At 43.7% G+C, this 23,642-nt stretch overlaps 1 protein-coding gene across 3 annotated transcripts in view; it reads left to right on the top strand.

Annotated features, from left to right (window-relative positions):
• The window catches only part of HDLBP (high density lipoprotein binding protein), a 97,400-nt gene that overhangs the window by 58,938 nt on the left and 14,820 nt on the right, over window positions 1-23,642 (top strand). For all 3 annotated transcript variants that reach the window (XM_001513250.5, XM_029068729.1, XM_029068730.1), the window contains exons 7-21: window positions 172-387; window positions 1,882-2,088; window positions 2,801-2,908; window positions 3,188-3,292; window positions 4,488-4,566; window positions 6,456-6,595; window positions 7,419-7,523; window positions 7,972-8,085; window positions 9,574-9,660; window positions 9,839-9,970; window positions 11,548-11,766; window positions 13,093-13,314; window positions 14,159-14,377; window positions 16,113-16,251; window positions 23,337-23,482. In XM_001513250.5, coding sequence (XP_001513300.1) covers window positions 172-387; window positions 1,882-2,088; window positions 2,801-2,908; window positions 3,188-3,292; window positions 4,488-4,566; window positions 6,456-6,595; window positions 7,419-7,523; window positions 7,972-8,085; window positions 9,574-9,660; window positions 9,839-9,970; window positions 11,548-11,766; window positions 13,093-13,314; window positions 14,159-14,377; window positions 16,113-16,251; window positions 23,337-23,482 — 2,238 coding nt within the window. The remainder of the gene's footprint in view (window positions 1-171; window positions 388-1,881; window positions 2,089-2,800; window positions 2,909-3,187; window positions 3,293-4,487; window positions 4,567-6,455; window positions 6,596-7,418; window positions 7,524-7,971; window positions 8,086-9,573; window positions 9,661-9,838; window positions 9,971-11,547; window positions 11,767-13,092; window positions 13,315-14,158; window positions 14,378-16,112; window positions 16,252-23,336; window positions 23,483-23,642) is intronic.

Here is a 23,642-nt window from a genome sequence, read left to right as displayed (position 1 = left end):
TTTACCTCTGCAGTTCCTTACTCTGTGCTGCTTTAGACTCAAGTGGGTGTTAAATGGATCAAGATGGGAGGTGCGTTGTCCAGCTAGGTATTCTCTATGTTGAGGTGGCACGGGTATGTGCGTCGCATAAATGGCAGATCTGCCTGTCATTACGTCCATAATCTCTTTCAGGATAAGCGTGCTGTGGAGAGGCTAGACGTGGAAAAGGTGTTCCACCCCTTCATCGCTGGACCGTACAACAAACTGGTTGGCGAGATCATGCAGGAAACGGGGACGAGAATCAATATCCCACCAGCCAGCGTCAATCGGACAGAGATCGTCTTCACGGGAGAGAAGGAACAGTTGGCCCAGGCTGTGGCTCGCATTAAAAAGATCTATGAAGAGAAGGTGTGTTTATTTAGAGGGAATCCCTTACCGCTGCCTTTCATTGCTTTTAATCCTCATTTTGTCCTTACCTAATTACCCACTCAGTGGAAGCCTGCTGCTAGAGGACCAACCCAACTTAGCTGGTTTTGTGATGTCAAATGAGTTAGTTTGTTTTGGTTCCTTGTTACCGTAAGCATTCTATCTGAGTTCCCACTCCCTTTACATTTGTGATGACTTCTCAGCCAGCAGAATGTGAGAAGAGGAAATGTTTTAGGTGGGCAAGAAACTGTGAAGAAGAAAAAACTTTGGGGGAGGGCCAGCTTCTATGTGAAGATTGGCACGTTTCTTAAATAAAAGCCCTTAGGGTCAGAAACTTCCATATGATCAGCTTTTGGGCCTGACTCGTTCTGATTGGGCGACTCAGCTACTTTTAGTTTCGGAAAGAACCTCCATAAAACATTATCCCATTGCAACATCGTAGCCTGGAGAATTCCTATAAGGTGTGAACTGTGAAGTCGATCTCTTTTAGAACAGTAATGGGCTTTAAAGCTATTCATTTCCCGATCCTGAAGTGTCATCCATCAGTGGTGTTTATTGAACACTTATTGTATGCCGCCACTGAAAGCATAATGCAACAGAGTTAGTAGACATGATCCCTGCCAATAAGGGAGCTTACAGGCTAGAAGGGTAATAAGGGAAACAATAGAGTCTTAGGATAAGTACATGTATGTTGTGGGGTGGAGGTGAATATTGAACTGATTAAGGGGTACAAAGCCAGGTCTAGAGGCAATGTGGAGGGGAGGTCTGGGAGGAGAAACGAGGGCTTAGAGAAGGCATCTCTCGGAGGAGGTGTCCCTTTTGTTTTTTTTTTAAAGGAGGGTTTTGAAAGAGGTTAGAGTGGGAGGCCCACAGATATGAAGAGGGTGGGAGTTCCAGGTCAGAGAGAAGGCGTGGGCAAGGGGTCGGCAAGTCGAGGAACAGAGAATAGGTTGGTTTTAGAGGAGCAAAGTGTGTGGATTGGGTTTTAGAAGATGAGCTAATTAAGGTAGGAGGGAGAGAGCTGATTGAGTGTCTTAATTCCGATGGTAAGGAGTTTCTGACTGGGCGTCAGTGGGCAACTTTGGTAGGTTTTTGAGTGGGGATATAGGAACTAAATTATTTTTTCAGAAGAATATCTGGGCAGCAGAATGAAGTATAAACTGGAGAGGGGAAGACTAGAGGCAGGGAAGTCAGTGACGAAGCTGATGCAGTAGTCCAGGTGGGATTTAAGTGCTTGGATCAATATGGTAGCAATTTAGATGTAGAGGAGAGGGTGGATTCTAGAGATGTTGGTATCTGTGTCTATGCCTGAAGTATCCTGATCAGTTTCAGAGTGTTTTTTAGGAGTAGCCTCCCTATCTTTTGTATTGTTTTTCCTATTCCTATTCTCTTCCTTCCCGGGTGATATTTCATTGTTCACTGGTGACAGTTATCATTCTTCCACTAACTGGCCGCCTTCACTCTTCTTTCCTTTAGAAAAAGAAGACCACAACCATTGCCGTGGAGGTAAAGAAGTCTCAGCACAAATACGTCGTTGGGCCCAAAGGCAATTCCTTGCAGGAGATATTAGAGAGAACTGGAGTTTCAGTTGAGATCCCACCTACAGACAGCAGCTCGGAGACTGTGATACTGCGTGGCGAGCCCGAGAAGTTGGGACAGGCGTTGACTGAGGTCTACGCCAAGGTAATTCTTAGAACATAGCTACCTTACCCTTTCAGCAAAACCCCACAGGTTTTACTATTAGTAATAATGATATTAAAAGCTTAGAGAAGCAGCGCGGTCTAGGGGAAAGAGCAGGGGCCTGGCAGTCGGAAGGACCTGGGTTCTAATCCCAGCTCCGCCACCTCTCTGCTGTGTGACCTTGGGTAAAGTCATTTAACTTCTCTGGGCCTGTTACCTCATCTGTAAAAAGGGGATGAACCCTTGAGGGATAGGAACTGTTTCCAACCTGATTAACTTGTGTCTACTCCAGGGCTTAGTACAGTGAATGGCACAAAGTAAGGGCTTAGCAAATACCCTCCCCCCCCCGCCCCTGCCCAAAAACAAACAAAAAAGGACGGTATGTGCTAAGCATTGGGCTAATCATGCCTGATTCGGTCCCTGTCCCATGTGAGGATGCACAGGCAAGTAGCACAACTGGAATTAGAACACTGGTCCTCTGATTCCCAGACCCACACTATTTCCAGTAGGTCACACCGCTGCAAAGTAGAATCCTGATAGAAGGGTCATCGGGGACCCTGAAGTGAAGTGTGGTAGTCCAGGATGCTCTTGGCATGGCTAACTTTTTTTTTCCCCCACTTCAATCTTACTGCCACCATAAGAAAAGGAAGTCAATCTTGCTTTACAACACTGACATGCTGAAGTGCGTAGAACTGAGCTATTTGTTTCCTTCTAGGCTAACAGTTTTATGGTCTCCTCCGTCTCTGCCCCTTCTTGGCTTCACCGTTTCATCATCGGCAAGAAAGGACAAAATCTGGCCAAAATTACTCAGCAGATGCCAAAGGTATGCTATTGGGAATCATTCTCCACTCTTGAAAGCAAAATCGAAGAAGGCTTTGTTTGTGGGTAAAACGTGTTGAACTTGCTTCCTGAAAGCAAAGCGGAGTGGGTTAGATTTTTCCTGCTTGCCGTGTGTATACCAAGAAAGGGAATATCTACTGCTGGAGTGTGGGGGAGGGAAAGAATTTGGTGAACTCTTTGGTTTTGTGAATTGCCGGCAGCTTTCATTTCAGTTGGGCAGTTGAGAACTCTCACTGGATTTCTCATCCTGTGTGACTTGCAGGTTCACATAGAATTCACTGAAGGAGAGGATAAAATCACTCTGGAAGGACCAACTGAGGATGTGACTGTGGCTCAAGAACAAATTGAGATCATGGTCAAGGATTTAGTAAGTATTTCTAAATTTATGTTATGAAGAATTAGACTTGGTGCGCTCTGAAAAGAATGAATTTTAGGGAAGAGTAGGTAGGGATATGGAGGCTTTCTGTATGGCTTTCTTACTTAATTGAAATCCCTCACCCAGCTTTTAAAACTGTCAAGAAAGTAAGATATGGGAGTGTAAGCCTCAAAAATGAGGCTTAAAATGAGAGGATTCCTGAAATTATTAGAAAGGGAAACTGTTTTTTCCCCCTCCCAGCCTCACAGCACTTTTGTATTTGTATGTTTTTGTATCGTACTCTCCCAAGTGCTTAGTAATAATAATAATGGTATCTGTAAAGCGCCTACTATGTACCAAGCACTATTCTAAGCACTGGGATAGATACAAGGTATTCAAGTCATCCCGCATGGGGCTCACAGGCTTCATCCCCGTTTTACAGATGAGGTAAATGAGGCACAGAGAAGTTATGACTTGCCCAAAGTCACACAGCTGACAAATGGCAGAGGCGAGATTAGAACCCAGGACCTCTCCCAAGCCCGTGCTCCTCACACAGTAAGCGCTCAGTAAATAAGATTGAATGAAGGAAAGCCCTGTGGGAAGGGGAGAGTTATTTGAAAGATGACATTTTGAAGAAATAGACTCGAGAAAACTTGGCTGTGGGGATTCTTTTATCTGAAGGAGGACAGAGACTGCTGTATAATATTTAGAAACCTTTTTGCCTTAGCCAAAAAGACTCTTGTATCTTTATTTTTTTGGGCGGGGGGTGGGTGCGCGCACCCACACACTTACCAGTGCGCCGGGCACTGTACTAAGCGCTGGGGTAGATAAAAGATAATCGGGTTCGGCACAATTCATGTCCCACAGTGGACTCATAGTCTTAATGCCCACTTTATAGATGAAGTAACTGAGGCCCAGAGAAGGTAAGTAACTTGCCCACGGTTACACAGCAGACGAGTGGTGGAGCTGGGTTTAGAATCCAAGTCATTGTGACTTGCGGGCCTCTGCTCTATCCCCTTGGCCTCCCTGCTTCCCTTTTTAATGCAAGATTGTGTCCTCTCTCTTCCCAAGTGACTTGCAGAGCATCTTTGTCTTGGATGGTGATTTAGCACTTCTCCTGCAGTGTAGCACCTTGAGGCATGTTACTCTTCCTCAAGGACTTCACCTCCCTGATCTTCTTGGCCCTAATTATGTGTTCTTCCCACAGATTATCAGGATGGATTATGTGGAGATCAATATTGACCACAAATTCCACAGGCACTTAATTGGGAAGAATGGTGCCAACAGTGAGTTGTTTTGGTTTATTGCAATAGACTAATGTACCAGTTCTGTTGGTCTTCCTTGGGAAGTACTAGAGGCATCATGTTTTTGAAGAAGGAAATGGTTCATTCGGTGATCTTTGGCACCACTGTCGGAAGGAAATGGTTTTGGTGCAGAATCTTGATGATGTGGAAAAATCAAATCTATCTTTTTTGTGGTCTGTGAAGCAAAGCCATAGCATATACTTATTTGGAGGCCGTGAAACGGTAGTTGGGTAAATTTCCCTTTTTCCCTTAGGACGTTACTTTATGGGGCTTCCAAATCAACATTTCCGTGTGGCTGACTTTTCGATCGTACCATTGTTTTGGTGACTGGTAACATACCAGTGTTTTCCAAACATACCACAGTAGCCCTGTTGAAGTGCCTGTCTGTTGCATCAAAAGCTACTCAGAACTCACCTGTGCTATTTGAGTAGTGGCAGGAGTTGTCATCAGATCATTGGAGACTGGGGTGGATGAGGTTGTGCTGAAGACTGGTATTTTGTAATAATAATTATGGTCTTTGTAAAGCAGTGTGTGTCAAACGTTGTTCTAAGCGCTAGGGTAGATACAAGTTAATTAGGTCGGGCGCGGTCTCTGACCCACACAGGACACGCAGTCTAAATTCAAGGGAGAACAGGTTTTGCCTACCCACTTTATAGTTGAGGAAATTGAGGCAGAGAGGAATTAGGTGACTTGGCCAAGGTCACAGAGCAAGTTAGTGGCAGGGTTGAATTATAATCCAGGTTCTCTGACTATGGGGCCCATGCTCTTTCCAGTCAACCACGTTGCTTTGATGTGATGGGCTTTTCTGACCATGGTGGTTTTCATGTCATCCTTGTCTTTATTCAATCGTATTCATTGAGCGCTTACTGTGTGCAGAGCGCTGTACTAAACACTTGGAATATACAATTCAGCAACAGATAGAGACAATCCCTGCCCAACAGTGGGCTCACAGCCTTTATTTACTATGTACCTTAAAGGTGGGGTTTGCGTGTGTTTCTGAACGCTGCGTGCACCTCGTGAGTGATTAAACGGATGGGTTTGGGCGGCCCCTCGGTTACTGCCACATATGGGTTGCTCCCATTCTGTTGCGCAGCTTGAGTAGAGTGCGTTCTTGCTCCAGCATTAAAACTGTGCCCTGTATTCTGAGTCGCATGACTCCCTTGGTGATGTCTTGCCCCCAGAATTGCACATCTCAGTGGAAAAAATGAGAACGTATAATTACGGAAAGTGACTAAAAACATTCCCCAAACATAGAGCACTCAGTCTTCTATAGAATACCAGATCAATTAGACAGTTTTAGGGAATTGAAAGCACTCTTTCTTCGACTATATACTTTAAAAAAAAAAATCTGAATTTTGATCTACCCTACTCAAGACCCTTCTGAGATAAATTCCTTGTTTCACCGGCCCACAAGCCAATGGGACTTTCTTCAGTGTCCAGTTTTAAATTTAGAATAAGGTAATATTTGTCCTGCTCCTTGGCCTCAGGACACAATAACACCTTTTAAGCTACCTTTTAAATTGCCCTAAATCTTAGAAAGTAGTTGAATCCGCACTCCTGACACCTGAAGAGAATGAAAAGATAGATTTTAGATGAAAACTTCAGTTCTTATCGATCACATGAAGGCCTGTAGTAGAGAACAAGTAGGAGATGTTTTCTAAAGATAAGAAATAAATTTCTCTGTGTTAAACTTGAAATTTAAGTAAGGGAGTGTTTTGTGAAAGGAGCTCCAGTTCTAATGCATGGACTCTTGTCAGTTTTAGGAAAGGTGTCCTTAGGCTACCCGTTGGGTGGATCTTGGCTAGCTCTAGCAGTGACTGTGTAAAAGGAGCTTTCATTAAATAATTGCATTTTATATGTGTGTCCTGTAGTTAACAGAATCAAAGACCAGTACAAGGTCTCTGTACGAATCCCTCCTGATAATGAGAAAAGTAACCTGATCCGAATTGAGGGAGACCCTCAAGGGGTACAACAGGCCAAGAAAGAGCTGCTGGAGCTTGCTTCCCGTATGGTGAGTTTAGAGTTCCGTTTCTTCCCCCACACTGAGCTGTTAAAGCTCTTTACTTTTAACCTGTTTTAAAGCAAGAACTAGTCACTACCTGCAAGTATTACCCGCCAGTTTTTTCCTCTTTCCATTATCAGGCTAGGCTGACTAGGACTAGTCTCAGAAAACTCATTAAGTCCAAATCATGGAACTCAATTTTGCTGACAGTGGAAACTAATATTTTTGGGTGGTAGAGGAGAACTCTTCATGTAAAGAGCCCCGTCTCCATCCGTGGTTTTCCAAAATTGCACCCAGTGGGTGTACAATAAATGAATACTAACATGTTCAGATTTGGGAGAGATGCATCAACCAGTTATGGTTGTTTAGGATTCGAGTCAATCTCCTTTAAATTTCATTTGATTCCTAGAAAACCCATTTATAACTGGTTCAAACAGAAGCATAGTTTTCTTTAATTTCTCTGGATCGGCTAAAATATTTTCGTGCTCCTGCCAGTTTGGTCGTCTAATCTGGAGGACTGTGTAGCCGCTCTCTACTATTCCCAAGCCATTCCAACATATTTGGCTTCCTCAGCTGCAATCCACTCTCCGGCTTCAGGGAATTAGCAATGATATCAGTGTGGCCCTGTTAGCATTACATTGACTCCCAAGTTTTAATCACTAGTGGTGTAAACTTCCCCGAAGCCTTCACATTTGTCAGGATTTTAGCTGAAAGCCTAGATTTGAACTATGTTGGTAGGGAACTCTTTGGATCCAGATTCAGAGTGAATAGTCCGCGTAAGATTGCTTTTACCAAGCACAATAGCAGTTTTAATTTGTATGGGTCTTTCCAGGAAAATGAACGTACCAAGGATTTAATCATTGAGCAGAAATTTCATCGAACAATCATCGGGCAAAAAGGTGAACGAATCCGTGAAATTCGTGACAAATTCCCCGAGGTAAGTCTTCTCCTAAGAAGGGTCATGTCCATGTGGCCCGAGTTGAGAATGTGAAGTGATTTCACATCTTCTCTCGGAGGCTTAACAGCGTAGGGACTCCACTGAGTGTCATTTTCAGCAGGTTTTATTGAGCGCCTCCCTGGTAGGCTGTGCTAGGCGATTGCGGGAAATGGGGATAAAAATGGTGGGTTTTCTGCCCTCGACTTACTTAAAGGATAATGGGGAAGACAAGAAGATGGAAATTGAGGAAAGCACAATCATTAAAGAGGTTGAGGGGAGACTTGAACCCTGGTGAGCAGAAACCAGGCTCCCTAAGAAAATCAAAGAGCTTGCCGTGAAGGGAATCTTATCCTGGAGTGTTGGGAGCCAGGTAGCATACTTTGTGGCGGCTGGCATTGTGATTGCCTCTGTAGACTGAGCTGATTAAATCTTGATCATTTTCTCCCAGGTCATCATCAACTTCCCAGACCCAGCACATAAAAGTGATGTTGTCCAACTAAGAGGGCCCAAGAATGAGGTGGAAAAATGCACGAAGTATATGCAGAAGATGGTGGCAGATCTGGTACGTGTGCTCTTGTGCCTCGTTTTACACATGAGAACGTTGAGACTGCCTGACCCTGCAGGGTGTGGAATATTAGAGGTCTGGTTTCCGTCCTAGCTTTGTTCGTAACATTCAGTGACACAGTTTATTGGGATTCCTATGTCAAGCGTTTGAATTCATTTTGGTTTCTGTATCTCTATAGATATGTGGCTGAGCAACATTTGAATTCATTTTGGTTTCTGTATCTATATAGATATGTGGCTGAACATTTTGGGCAGTGAAAGGGGATTTATATAGATCTCATATGAATGGAAACTGTCTTATTCAGCCCCCATAAAAATGTTTCTGGGTTACCCTGAAGTCTCCTCATTACATGAGTAGATGGAAAAGTCTCTTGAGTTTTTTTTTTTCTGTTAGCTGTCAAATATCCAAAGACTATAATCGTATCGAAACCCCAAGTATCAACATGTCCACCTTGAGATTTGGAAGTTACTAAACGTAAGCTGCTAAACGTACAGCTCCTACCTAGCACCTTCTAGATTCTCTGCATTTCTGTATAATTTGAGATCCTCTGTCAGCTGCCAGGGTAGTGATTCTCAGATGTGCTAAAGAGAGAATTAGCAGATGAACACAATTAAATAGGGAGTTCACTGGGTTTGACAACATAAATCTGTCTTCCCATAATCAGAATTTAAGTTGTTTTTTCAGCACAAGAACCAGCACAGCCTAGTGGAAAGAGCATGGGCCAGGGAGTTAGAGGACCTGGGTTCTAATCCTCGTTCTGTCTCTTGCTTGCTATGTGACCTCTGCAAGTCACTTCTCAATTCCTCATCTGTAAAATGAGAATAAAATACCTGTTCTTCCTCCTACTTAAACCCCGTTTGGGATAGGGACTGTGTCCAACCTGAGCAGTTTGTATCTACCCCGGGCTTAGAACAGTGCTTGACAAATAGTGAGCACTTAACAAATACCATACTGATACATGGGAATAATAATCTTTTTATCTGATGTCTGTATTCACAGGAGTTTATTTCCCTTGGGCAGAAACCTTTCAAGATCTGTGTTGAAAAACCTATTTGATGCATTGGAGTGGTTGAATTATAGTCTGGAGTAGGCATGCCATGAAAAAATAGATTTCGAAGTATGTTTGCAGGCAACTTTTGGAAACATTGCTGAACAGGCTGATCACCAAAGCTCCTTAAGAGGAGTGTTTATTACTAGGCAGAAAGTTACCCCCATCTCCCCAGCAAGTGGTTTGAGTTGCTTTTTCTTTTTAGCCAAAGGTTTTCTGGTAGATGACTGGGGTTTGAGGTCTCAAAAAGGCATAAATATTTTGTATACTAAAGTGGCAATAAATTAGAATATTTGCTTTAAAAATCAAAGTTTGAAGAGTTATAATCCTCATCTGCGCAAATGCCATTGAAAAGGGAAGAAAGCATGATTCTTTTTTCCTGTCGGGTAGCATTAACTGCATACATAACTTTTTTTTTTCTTTTTTTTCTTTTTAAGGTTGAGAATAGCTATTCTATTTCAGTTCCAATCTTCAAACAATTCCACAAGAATATCATTGGAAAAGGAGGTGCAAACATCAAAAAAGTAAGAGTGAGAGTTTCTGGCTCCTAGACCTTTAGAATCTCCTCCCTGAGCCCCCGTCCCGTTAACTATCCCTCCCTAGGGGTTAAAAGGGCATTTAGCTGAATGGAACCTCTCCTAGGCCTCCGTATTCTGAAGAAACAGCCTAGGAAGCTTCTCATGTTGAGCTTTTCCCTTGCAGATCCGTGAAGAGAGCAACACTAAGATTGATCTTCCAGCAGAAAATAGCAACTCGGAGACAATAGTCATCACAGGCAAGCGAGCGAACTGTGAAGCCGCTCGCAGCCGTATTCTTTCCATCCAGAAAGACCTGGTAATGGATGAAATCCGTTGTGATATGGGAGGGGATAATAGATTAGTATTCTTATAACCGCTTAACCTTTAGTACGGGAATTTACAGTTTGCCTTTTAAGCCGCATCCGCCTTCTCATCTAGCTCCCTGCCTCCAATCTCTCCCCTCTCCGTGCCATACTTCACTCTGCTGTCTGGATCATTGTTCTAACATAACATTTTGCACACTTTCTTGTCCCCTTCCACCCCCCCGCCCCCCGTCAAAAGCCTTTCCGCATCAAACAAAAAAAATCCCAACGATTGGCTTTAAGCCATTCAGCTCTCTTTCCTTCTTTGTTCACTCTCTTCTCCCACTAAAGCCCAGCTCACTTTTGGTCCTCTCCTTCTTCCCTGCACCTTATCTTTTAGTCATACAATTCCCCATACCTGGAATTCCCTTTTCCATTATATCCTGCCTACCACAGTTCTCCCTTTCTAAAATCACAGCACCCACTAGAATGTGAGCTCCTTGAGAGCAAGGATCATCTGTACGAACTCTTGTGTATTGCTCTGCACAGAGTCAGCACTGAAGTATCATTGATCTATCTTCTGGGAGCCCTCCCAGTTTAATTCCTAATCCTCCCATTTTGTATTCCCTAACTCCATCAGACCCATCACACTACTTAACAACCTTCTGAATCACTTACATTCATATCTCTTGTGCTCTATTCTGTGCCAAAGTTTTGTGTGTCTTCCTTCCGTTTGACAATAAGCCTCCCGAGGGCAGGGATCATGTGTATAATTTCTACGGTTCTCTCCCAAGTGGCTGGTACAGTGCTCTATGCACAGACGCTCCATAAATGCTATTAATCGAGTTAAGTCTACTTCATGGTACGGTCAGGTCTCCCATAATACATTTTTGACTCTACACTTTGGAGAGAGCGCTGTTGCTGAATTAGGAAACTTTCTAGTGACATCGTCTGGTTAGGAAATGATGTGAAGTTATAAGAAATTTGTGTGCATTGTGTTGTTCAAGGCTTGCTGTTGGCAACGTGATTCTCACAGTGGGATGTATCAGGAGTATAACTCGTGTGTTCTCAGAGAACCGACTGCACTTCTCTCTTCAGTTTTCTCACTTCTGAACGTCACACCACTTAATGGACCACACAGAAAATGAAAATGCTTTTGAAACCAGACTGAGAATACCATATTTTAGCAATCATCCTCTTCCAAAACCTTGTCATTAGAATTGAAACAACATACTCTTTGATCCCCTCTTCACTGTGCTTCTTTTCTACCTTTTAGCCTTGCTCCACTCTTCTTTTCTCTTCGGGAACTGTTGCGTCTCATTAAAAAGGTGGATGAGATAGTCAGATCCCAAAACAGAGCCCTTAGGGCTGTGTAGTATGTGTGAGTACGTAGGACTCTAGCTAGGTTGTCTACTCTTTAGCTATGTTGTCGTGGTCTGCCAAGACGTTAACAGTGGGGACTGAGTATTATCATTCCGTCGAGTGCACAACTCTGTGGTGGTTAATCACTATCGAAAGAATATAGACTAAATATTTCTCTGGCTCTTTCCCAGAAAGCATGGAATTCCCTATTTTGTCTTTTATGTCTTAGGCCAACATTTCAGAGGTGGAGGTTTCTATTCCTTCCAAGCTTCATAACTCCCTCATTGGTGCCAAAGGTCGTTTTATCCGCTCAATCATGGAGGAGTGTGGTGGGGTTCATATTCATTTTCCAACAGAAGGTTCAGGTAGTGACACAGTCACCATCAGAGGTCCTGCCCAGGATGTTGAAAAAGCCAAGAAACAACTGCTGCACCTGGCTGAAGAGAAGGTGAGCTTTTATTCTGGGGGAGCAAATGTGTATTTTGTAGTAGAGGGATTTTGCTTTCTTCCCTACAGTTTGGACAGTTTTGAATATCAAAACTAATATCGTCTTCACGCTTTGAGGTCCTGGGATGTAGTGAATTCAGGTTTGCCAGGATCTGGATGCAAAGGGGGAAGTGGTTCTTATATACGGGGGAAAGTCAATCTAGGCTGGAATTGTTGCTCTGAACTAGTATGTCAAAGAATATGACTTGGGATAGGTCACAGTTTGGAGAGAGTTTTTTAATGTTCTCCGTCTTTATAGACTTCATTTCCCCTACTGCCTCTCCCTTCTGCATCGCCCCTGCACTTGAATTTGTACCCTCTATTCACCCCACCTTCAACCTTAAAGCACTTTTGTACATATTTGTAATTTATTATAATGCAGATCTCCCCCTATAGACCATAAGCTTCTTGTGGGTAGGGAATATGTCTACCAATTCTGTTACAGCATATTTTCCCAAGCGCTAAGTACAGTAATCTGCATATAGTAGGTGCTCAGTAAGTACGGTTGGTATAGAATTTGTGTATAGAGTTTGTGAAGTAACTCTCCTAATCAGATGCTGTAAAACCTGGCGACATTTTGGAAGATTTTTCAATTTCCAAGACAGTTATTTCTCCATGCACCTCACTGCCACGTTCCCTTCTTACTGGCTCAGGCTCCTAGAGAGGAGCATACCGTTTGTTCTGAGTTGGTCTCCATCCCTTACCAGTTTGTCCTTTATAATACAAAAGTCCATTGACTTGATCTTAAAACATTATTTCAGCAAGTGGACTTCAGAATAGTTATATTAGGGGTCTCAGGCTTATTTGCTGGCTTAATCCAAAATATTTGCTAAGAAGCCCATTATTCCTTAAGCCTGATACTTCTAATTCTTACCAATGAACAAGCCATGGGTGTTTGTACTGTGTTACCACATTTTTATATGCTCCAGAGGTATGTTGAAGGCTTAAGGTACAAATGAACAAGCTGCTTTTTCGGTTAAGCTCATTGTGGGCAGGGAATGTGACTGTTATTCTCTCCCAAGCGCTTAGTACAGTACTTTACACAGGGTAAATGCTCAGTAAATACGACTGAATGAATGAAAAAATCTCAGGTGCTTAAATATATGAGGCAGGTTACACTGTGTCTTGTACAGGTAAGAGTTGAAGTACAGAAAGGTCAGATGACCCATTCCAAGTTACATAGCACATTTATTGTTCACTCTTTTTTATTTTTTTATTTTTTTAAGTAAGCAATGTTAAGATTTTTATGCATTTAAAGAGCTTACTCTCTGGAAATTGTTTTTGGTAGCAAACGAAGAGTTACACTGTGGACCTCCGAGCCAAACCAGAGTATCACAAATTTTTAATCGGCAAAGGGGGTGGCAATATCCGCAAGGTTCGTGACAATACTGGAGCCCGCATCATCTTTCCCACTTCGGAAGACAAAGATCAAGAACTAATTACTATCATGGGAACAGAGGAGGCCGTCAAGGAGGCTCAAAAGGAACTGGAGGCTCTTATCAAAAATCTGGTAAGGATCAGTCCTTTTAGCAGCTTCCTTTCTTGCTCCAAAGCGTCGTTTTAATTCCCTTTTGTCCAAATGGCTCCTGGCCAGTGAATTTTTGTGGGTGAAGTTAATTGTCGATGAAATGCAAGACTGGGGAGAACTGTATTGTCATTGGATGCATCTGGAGCTACATTTATGAGAAGGGGCATGGCCTACTGGAAAGAGCACGGGCCTACGAGTCAGAGGACCTGAGTTCTAATGCTGACTGCCAATTGCTTGTTGCGTGCTTTGGAGCAAGTCACTTAACTTCCCTGGGCCTCAGTTTCAGCTGCAAAATGGAGCTTAAATATCCGTTCCCCTTCCAGTTAAGACTGTGAGCCCTGTGAGGGATTTACCACAGTGCTTACAACCGTGCTCAACACATTGTAAGCTCTTAACAAATGCCATTAAAAATGTCTGACCTCCTGGAGATTAATTGTAAAGGCCCATTTTAGGTTATCTCTTTGTTTTCCCCATTCCTTCCGGCCTATAACCATTGCTTTAATGTGTGTTTTTCAAGTTTTTCAGGGCCCCTCTTTCCCCTTCACCCCCCACCCCCTACCCCCAAATGGCTAGTTTCACTGCTTTCAGAATATTCTGCCCCTCCGTGTTCCCTATTTCTCCCCCACTGCTCTTAACTCCAAAACCTGATGCCTGCTGAGGCCCTGGATCACTCTTTGGTGTTGTGGAAAAGTACACACCAAGTGCCAGAGTGGGTAGCCCTACCCAGTGATGTTTCCTTTAGGAGCCAACTTGGAATTTCTATTTATTAAGTGACTCAGTGTCCTGGTTTCTCATGGGCATCTTCCTTTTTGTTTCTCGACGACAGGATAACGTGGTGGAAGACTTCATGCTCGTGGATCCCAGACATCACCGCCATTTTGTCATTCGGAGAGGGCAGGTTTTGCGGGAGATCGCGGAGGAGTACGGTGGCGTCATGGTTAGCTTCCCACGATCCGGTACCCAGAGCGACAAGGTCACACTCAAAGGAGCCAAGGATTGTGTGGAGGCAGCAAAGAAACGCATTCAGGAGATCATTGAGGATCTGGTGTGTACCCCAGTGGAACAGCGTACTTGGTGGCCCTCCCTCTTATCTGGTGCTCTTGTGCCATACAGAAACCGAGGAGCTTAGATCTGTCAAAGCCAAGCGGAGCCTTCAGTTTTTTTTCTCTCCCTTAACACTTATCCAGATATGCCCGTTTCCTTGTGTTTAAGGAAAACCGCTTCTAATTTGCCTGTCTATAAAAGCATTTGTGAAACAGTGGGTACCCAATGAAACTGAGTTTGCCAAGTTATTGTGTCAGTCTTTGAGATTGCCCATTCGCCCTGCTACTCAAAGAAAGGGAGGTTATATGTTGCTTGATTGACTTTGAGCTTGCCTCCATTTTCCCTCATTACAAAACTTTTTAAAACCTGTCCCTGAAGTCAAAGTCTCCTCTTAATCCAGTTTAAGATACTTGGTGAACCCAATTTCATACCTGGAGGCGGTGCAACAAAAACTAAGCAATTCTGTGATTTTTTTAGTTCCAGCTTTATTGAATAAGAAAGCAAACCACAGGAAGCTCACCAATTTCTCTGCTTTTCTCTTCTCTCTCAAATGGAGATATTTCTTCAGCGATTGCAGATATTAGCACAGTTAGGAGGTCAGAGGCATCTTCTCTCCCTAAGATGTGGCAGCGGTGGAGGAGAAGGAGGAGAAGGAAAAGAACAAAACTTGGGCATTTTGGTCATAGTTTGGGACCATAAATACATGACAGTTTTATTCCTGAGCAAAGTCTGAGGATCTTTCCATAAGGATCCTACTACTGGGGAAGCAGCATGACCTTGTGGAATGAGCACGGCCAGGAAGTCCGAGGCCCTTGGTTCTAGTCTTGGCTCCCTCTCTTACCCTGTGTGATCTTGGGCAAGTCACTGAACTTTTCTGTGCCCCAGTTCCCTCATATGCAAAATGGAGATTCAATACCCGTTCTCCCTCTGACTTGATTTGTGAGCCCCATGTGGGATCAGATTTTCTTGGATTTATCCCAGCGCATAGTACAGTGGTTGGCACAAAGTAAGTGCTTCACAAATATCATTATTATTGTTATTATCTATTGTAAGAATTTCAACTAGAATCTAGCACCCGAATGACATGATTTTGGTCCGACAGCAAGTTATGTCTCTGGATTTAAAAACAGTATTTTATTGCTTATCTCATGGAAGTGTGAGAATTAATGTCCTTTAAGTATTGTGAATAACAAGCTGTGCTGTACTCTTGATAATGCTGGGGCCTTTTTCACCAAGGCTAGAAGGTGGTGGGTTTTGTTTTTTGTTTTTTTGTTTTTATGGTATTTAGGTGCTTACTATGTATCAGGCATGGTATGAAGCACTGGGATAAGTACAGGCTAATCAGATTGGACACAGTCCCTGTCCCACACTGGGCTCACGGTCTTAATTCCTATTTTACAGATGGGGCAACTGAGGCACAGAGAAATGAAGTGCCATGCCTAGGGTCACAGAGCAGACAAGTGGCAGAGCCGGGATTACAACCCAGGCCCTTCTGACTCCCATTTTACAAATGGGAGTTCAATACTTATTGTCCCTCCAATTTAAAGGGCGGAACAGGGATTGTACAGTGTGTACAATCTCATCATCTCATATCTACCCCGGCACATAGTAAGTGGTTAACGAACACCACTAGGCCATGCTGCTTCTCAGGGAGGTGGCGATGACACAGCCAGGTGGCCATAGAGTAATTAAGACTCACCTCTCTTTGTGTTCTCCTTTTCCTAATCCTCACGCAGGAAGCTCAAGTGACAATGGAGTGCACCATCCCCCAGAAGTTCCACCGTTCCATCATGGGCCCCAAAGGTTCCCGAATCCAGCAGATCACTCGGGACTTCGGGGTTCAGATCAAATTCCCCGACAGGGAAGAGACTCCAGGTACAGAGCTTCTGAGATTCCTCGTGGAATGTGGCAATAATGTTGCTTTAATTTTCAGTCCAGGGCAGGGTTTGTTCCCTAAAAGTCTATGGGTTTCATGAAGTGACCTTATTTGGTGACAATCCATTCCTCTATGTCCTTTCACTTGCTAATCTAAAGGGCATTTGGAAGAATTGATCCCGGCTGGTCAACACCTTGTCTTAGCCTTGCTAACAATTTGGCTGTTTTTTATTCAGTGGACTAAAGCACCCTTACGTGTGGACTCTGGAGGTTGGGAGGAAACCCCTATGAGCTTAAATATTAAGCTATTCCAAAAAGAAAGAGTGTGTGTGTGTGTGTGAGAGAGAGAGAGAGAGAGAGAGAGAGAGATTTATATGTACTATACAAGCTGAGAAGACTTAAAATTGGCCCTCAGTTTGAAGATGCCGCTGCTGAGATTTTCTTGTTCCGTGAGAATGTCTTGCACACTGTGTCCATGAAAATGTACTTTAGCACCTTGTGACCCTCGCCATTTGAGCTCAGCCCTGCTCAGCCACCAGTGGCAGACACGGAAGAGGTGTCCTACCACCAGCAGGGCATAGGCTTACGAGGTATTTGAAGTAGTAGGGTGGGTTGCCATTGAGCCTTGTACCCCCTCTTTCCTGGATTCCCAGTTAGCAGCAGCTCCCATTGCTGGGTGTTTGGTAATAATAATAATTCTGGTATTTAAGTGCTTACTGTGTGCCAGACACTGTACTAAGCACTGGGGTGTATACAAGCGAATGGGGTTGGACACCGTCCCTGTCCCATGTGGGGCTCACAATCTCAATCCCCATTTTACAGATGAGGAAACTGAGGCCCGGAAAAGTGAGGTGACTTGCCCAAGTCACACAGACATGTGGCAGAGCTGGGGATTAGAACCCAGAACCTTCTGATTCCCAGACCAGTGCTCTATCCACTACACCATACTGCTTCCCGGCAAAAGAGCCATGGTGTTCTCTCGGTAGAGAGAACAGGGGAAGCCTGTGGTCATGGAACAGAATATCTACTCGGCAGAGGCGGCAGACACCCCGTCCCCTCACCTGTCTCTCTTTACCTGTTGCTATTTTCTTCTGTTATGGTGACGTCTTCTGGAACCGTCCAAATAGCCTGGGAGTCAGAAGGACCTGGGTTCTAATTTTGCCTCCGCCACTTGTCGGCTTTGTGATCTTAGGCAAGTCACTTCACTTCTGTGCCTCAGTTTCCTCATCTGTAAAATGGGCATTGAGACTGTGAACCTCATATGGGACATGGACTGTGTCCAACTTGATTAAGTTTAATCTACCTTAATGCTTAGTACAGTGCCTGGCACATAGTAAGCACTTAAATTCAATTATAAAAAGTCATTCTTAATACTTGTCACCACTAGTGGTGTTTCTGTTCTTCCAAGATTATATATTTATAGAGCATGGGTTGGTCCAAAATGAATTTCTTCAAAGTTGAGTTGCTTGTTCAATGCTACTACTATGATTTGTCAGGTCAGTCAATCGAACAATAAAGAGTATTTATTGAGCGCTTACTGTGTGCAGAACACTGCACTAAGGAAGTTTAGGAGAGGGCAGTACAATGGAGCTGGAAGACACGTTCCATGCCCACAAGGAGCTTAGTCCATGATTCTCACAGTAGCTTCCCTTGAGGCAATTTCAGGATGATTCTGATGTGTGACGATCAGTCAGTCAATGATATTTATGGAGCACTTACTCTGTGCAGAACGCTTTAGGAATGAAAGTAATGGTATTCATTCATTCATTCAGTAGTATTTATTGAGTGCATTACTATGTTCAGGGCACTGTACTAAGCGCTTGGAGGGTACAGTTTGGGCAACAGAGACAATCCCTGCCCAATATCGGACTCACAGACAATCAGAAATAGCATCCAAATAGATAAATAGAATTATAGACGGTATTTAGTAAGCGCTTACTATGTGCCAGGCACTGTATCTTCCTACAGCCCGTCTTGGTTCACTGCTAAAAATTTTCGAATTCCTTCCTGTCACAGAGAACACTTGAAACTGGTGTGACTAGATCTTGTAAATCTTTTTAAGTTTTCTCCCCCCATCCCCCCCGCCCCAAATCACAGTCATCCTCAGCATTTGAGTGGTGACGCTGCAGACTCCTGCATCTAGGGTAGGGGTGGGAAGATAGAGGGTGACTAAATTAGAGGATCAGAGAAGGTGACTTGAGGAAGAGCAGTAGGAGAAGCAATGTTGTTTATTAACCTTCTATCGAGTACTTACTGCACGAAGCCCTTAGAGGATCAGATTTAAGAGAAGAGGAGGAGTTGAGATGAAGTTCTCTGCAGGCCATCCACGTGGCGATATCCCAGAGGCAGAAGGAGAATCACTAAATCATTCCGGGCTATTTATTGAGCACTTATTGTTTGCAGAGCCCCGGACTAAGCACTTGGAAGAGTTTAATGTAACAGATTTGGTAGGCACGTTCCCTGCCCGCTGGAAACTTACATTCTAGAGGGGGAATGAGATTCGAAGCAATGTGGCCTAGTGGAAAGAGCGAGGGCCTGGGAGTCAGGAACTGGGTTCTAAACCCAGCCCTGTCAGTTGTCTGCTGTGTGACCTAGGGCAAGTCATTTAGCTTCTCTGGGCCTCAGTTCCCTCATCTATAAAATGGGGATTCAATATCTGTTCTCCCTCCTACTTACATTATGAGCCCCTTGGGGGACATGATCGTGTATCTACCTCAGCACTTAGTAAAGTGCTTGGAACGTAGTTCTCGGAACTATCATCATCATCATCATTTTTATTATTATTATTATAAAAACAGCATCAGGAACTGTCATTATTATTACAGCAGCAGTTGAAAAGTGTCATTAATGAATCGTTGATCTGAAGTAAGATGAGTGGGTGAGTTCTCTGGAAAAAATGAGTACAGGTTCAGAACTGAACCTCAGAGGATGACCACTTTTAAGAGTGAGAAGAGGAAAGGCCAGCAGAGGAAATTTGAAAGAACCAGGAAAATACCGTGCCACTGAAACCAGAGCTGGAGAAAGTTTCTAGAAGTGAGTGGTCATCACTGTCTAAGGTGGTAGGCAAAGAGGATTTAGGACAGAATAAAACCCTTTTAGATTTATCCCAAAAAAGGTTATTAGTTCTTGGTATAGAGAGTATGTGAAAGGTGAACTTTCCTTAGAGACAATGGAACATACTTTAAGCGCTTAGTACAGTGCTTTGCACACAGCTCAATAAATATGATTGAATGAGTGACTACTAGAACGGGAGTGCCGTGGTTTAACTCTTCACTTTTTCTTGCCTCTTCCTTTCGTCGGCCCGTCTGTCATTTCTTTGTAGTTACTGAAATGTCTTCAGATAGAACTTTAAAAACGGCCTTGTAGTTCTTTTACATTTTTTGTTGCCCAGGCCATTCATGCAAACGGATTTACCGTCAAAACTTGCCATTTGCTACCTTCTTAATGACAAGCATGTTTTTCCCATTTGAAGAAGATGTCCATGAGCGATAAGCTTTCCTACTTCAGGAAGATAAGTTCAGTTGATAATGCATGTGGCCACTTAACGTCAGTGAAATTTAGAATGCACTGTAATCACGTTCAGTCCGTGTCTTTGGTTATGATACCCCAGCAGAAACACCAAGACAAAGACTTCAAGTCAAATTCAGCCTACTGATAAGCGTTATTATTTACCCTGAGTTGAACTGATGTGTTCTCGGATGGATCAGAACTTTACAAACCTCGAATGTCTGTTTTTAAACTGCTTTCTTCACTCTTTTTTCGGGGCTTGTATCACTTACTACCTCCAACTTTATTGTGTGATGTAGGGAACTTTAGGGATTTCAGATCTGTTGCTGATGATTTAAGCTGATTAGTCTGTGAGTGTGTGGCTCTGAAATGTGTGTGATGTGGTGCATAGCCCACATTAGTTTAATAGTCCTGTGTATTTGTCAAGATGTCAGTATGCCCTTGTACATCATTTGGAAATGCTTTAAGAATGAATGTAGATTGCCTAAGGGTCTTTAGAAGTTTCTATTTTAATTGCAAGTGTTTCTCTCTCTCTCTCTCTCTCTTTCTTTCTTTTTTCTTAAGGGAACTTCAGATATTAAACATTTAGTACTGTAAGTCAAATGGGAAGGACACCAGAAAAGACATTTTTCTTCTTACTTTCTATGTTGATATTTGGCACAGGATGTCATGTGTGGTGTAGCTGGCTAGGGTTTTTCTATGCCCATATTTTTCACTTTTCTTGGTGAAATATCAAGTAGTTGGGGAAGGGACTGAAGGTTTAATTCGGAGTTGTTGTGTGTTGGCAGTATTCATAAACATTCAGATCTCTACTCTCTTCTGGATCACTCTTTCTTAACTGCTCAAACTTTTTCCAGCATCTTGAATTCTCCGAACTGAAATTTTCAACTCATTCTGTGCAATTCACAAGATGACTAAGACTAAATCATCTCCCATCTTTAATCACCTTGAGCCTCCGTAATTAAACTTAATCATATGCTTTGTAATGAGTGTTTTATGTACCCAGTAAGTACTGTCTTTTGGTGGATGTCTTTTGAAAGCAGTCCTCATTTCAGGGTTAGAGGATTTTCCATTTATTCCATCCTGATCATTGCACAGGGATGTCTGGTTGGATTGATCATAGGCAGTTTATTTTTGAAGGTGAACCCCCAAAATCTGGGTCTACAAGACCATGGGAAGCAGCATGACTTGTGGGGAGGAGCCCATGTAAGCTTAATGAATTGTGGATAAAGGAAGAATAGCTGGCCCTGAGCGTGATGCTCTTCTGCCCACCAATTTGTCCACAAAGGGTGTAAGCGTCTGATGCATTTATTGGTTTCAGAGATGTCATAGCCACTTTGAGGTTTTCTATCTCGCAAGGTGGGAATCCTGAGAGTTGCAACTGGAAACATTTCTTTTGGGTCTTCAGTGTGAACCTTAGTGAAGCTTGCTGTTTTATCTTAGGTTGGCAAATTACCTCTGAGTTCAACTTTTACAGGAATGACATGGAACAAATGCCTCATTGGCTCTTTGCCTCTGAAAGCCTCACTCTATCTCAGGGCCTCAGAACCACCGTAGTGGAGGAATTGGGGAGCAGATGTTAGAGGGAGGAGAAATGAGCCGGGAAAAGTGGAAAGGTGATCCTTGTCCTCTTGTTTGGAGACCTCCCGTATGGTCTGTAATTTGTTGTTGTCAGTCCCCCTGGCTTTTCTTTGATTTTTTTTTCTTCCCCTGTTGTAGTTCCTGAACCTCTTTCCTTTAGAAAAGTCATTTAGGAGATAGAAAAGTGTTGAAAGTAAGTCGTTTCCAGAAGGAACAGAATCCAGGATGAGCAGCTGGAGGTCACTGGGAAGCTGATGACTCAATCATCGTCTCGGTCGTGTCTACAAATAGGCTAAGAATCCCACTCCTCCAGACCCCAGGCCCTGGAGGAAGTCCCAGGACTGGCACTGAGTGAAGATAGGGTGTACTGAATAAGCGAAACGGAGTATACGCCTCTGAATACTTAGAGAGACAAGGGAAGACGACGTTGAAATGCTGGTGTGTGAGGAGAATAGCAGGAGGCTTAAATTCATCCAATTTTTCTGACAACCCAGAAAAACATTAGCGAAACTGGTGAGCTAACAGTCTAAGAATTTTGATTCCGAACCTACGGCTCCAGCTAGGGAACACAGAGACTAGGGAAACAGCGTGGCTAGAGTGGATAGAGCACGGGCCCGGGAGTCAGAGGACCTGGGTTTCAATCCTGCCTCCGCACCTTGTCTGCTGTGAGACGTTGGCCAAATCACTTCACTTCTCTGTGCCTCGGTTCCCTCATGGGAAGCAGCGTGCGTGGTGGATAGAGCACTGGCCTGACAGGTTCTAATCCCGGCTCTGCCACTCGTCTGCCATGTGTCCTTGGGCAAGTCACTTCATTTCTCTGGGACTCAGTTACCTCATCTGTAAAATGGGGATTGAGACTGTGAGCTCCACGTGGCACAAGGACTGCATCCAACCTGATTTGCTTGTATCTACCCCAGTGCATAGTACAGTGCCTGGCCCATAGTAAGCACTTAACATTTGCCAGCATCATTATCATCAATGGGCTGTCTGGTGTGCGAGGAGGATGGAAGTAGTTCAGGGCAGTCTTCCGTTTGGGCATTCAAATGCTTTTAATAAATACACATGGTCCATATTATGTGTTATATTTTTTAAATGTAGGTGACTTTGCCCATATTGGAATGTGAAAACCCATGAACGTCGCTATGATGTTTCAAATACATACTTCCATTATTGCCTAGATTTTAATAACTTTGATATGAAGGAAACAATCCCTAAATCCCTGTTAAATTTGGTGTCCTATTCAATTTATTGAGTATTTACTATGTACCTGAATACTGGGGCAGCCATCAGACAGCCAGGTTGGACACAGCCCTGAACCTATCTCCGTTTTTCAACTAAGGAAACTGAGGCTCAGAGATGTTAAATTGCCCAGGATCATACAGCAGTCCAATGGCAGAGTTGGGATGAGAACCCAGGTGTCCTGACTCCTGCTTCAGTGCCTTTTTTTTTTCCCCCCACTAGGCCATCCTGTTCCTAACAGGATACACCTTGTGTGGGAAAACTTGTAGTAGTTTGGCCTGCATATGCCATTCACAAGGCTTTTTTGTCTCCCAAAATGTTGACTGCCAATTTTTGTGTGTCTTGCGCCTAAAGGTAGTAGTCTTTAGGCCCTGTGACTGATTCCCTGAGATTTTTACGTGCGTGTAAGTCAGTGTACAGGAAGCAGAATGTTTTTATGTTGGGATCTGAGCCCTTTTCTCCTGCTATGTGTAGCCAACTAGATCAGCAGGGGGTACCCACGACAGAAGGGTTGGTGCCCTCTTTGTTGGAGGGAATAGCTTTCAGGATAGGTCTCTGAATGGCACATTCCCAGTAGTGTGAACATCATTCTCTTCCCCTGCTTTTCTGTCTCAAGGTCTTAATGTTCAAGAATTAGAAGAGAGAGAGAGAGAGAAAGTATGTGTGCCTGTGTGTTTAGGGGTGGTACTTTGATTTTTCTGTCACATGGGTGGGCCCAATGTTCAGAGTTTTACAGGTGTCACCTCTTTCTCTTGAAGCTCCCAATGCAGAGCCAGCCGTTCAGGAAAACGGGGAAGAAAGCGCCGAGGGGAAGGAGGCGGACCCCAGTTCTCCGAAGAAGTGTGACATCATCATCATCTCTGGCCGCAAAGAGAAGTGTGAAGCAGCCAAGGAAGCTCTTGAGGTTGGCAGAAGTTGGCGATTGGGCCAAAGAGCCCGCCGAGGGGGAGAGTAGCATTGGGTTCCGTGGTTCTGGTTCGGCCCATGCCCCAGCCCCGTAAAAAAAAAAAAATCCTGGGAACTCATTGTAAACCCAGTGACGTTGTCAAGGGAAGACAGAATGG

Source organism: Ornithorhynchus anatinus, chromosome 7 (assembly GCF_004115215.2).
Source record: "Ornithorhynchus anatinus isolate Pmale09 chromosome 7, mOrnAna1.pri.v4, whole genome shotgun sequence".
NCBI classification, from domain to species: Eukaryota; Metazoa; Chordata; class Mammalia; order Monotremata; family Ornithorhynchidae; genus Ornithorhynchus; species Ornithorhynchus anatinus.
This window is presented reverse-complemented; position numbering and strand designations above follow the sequence as displayed.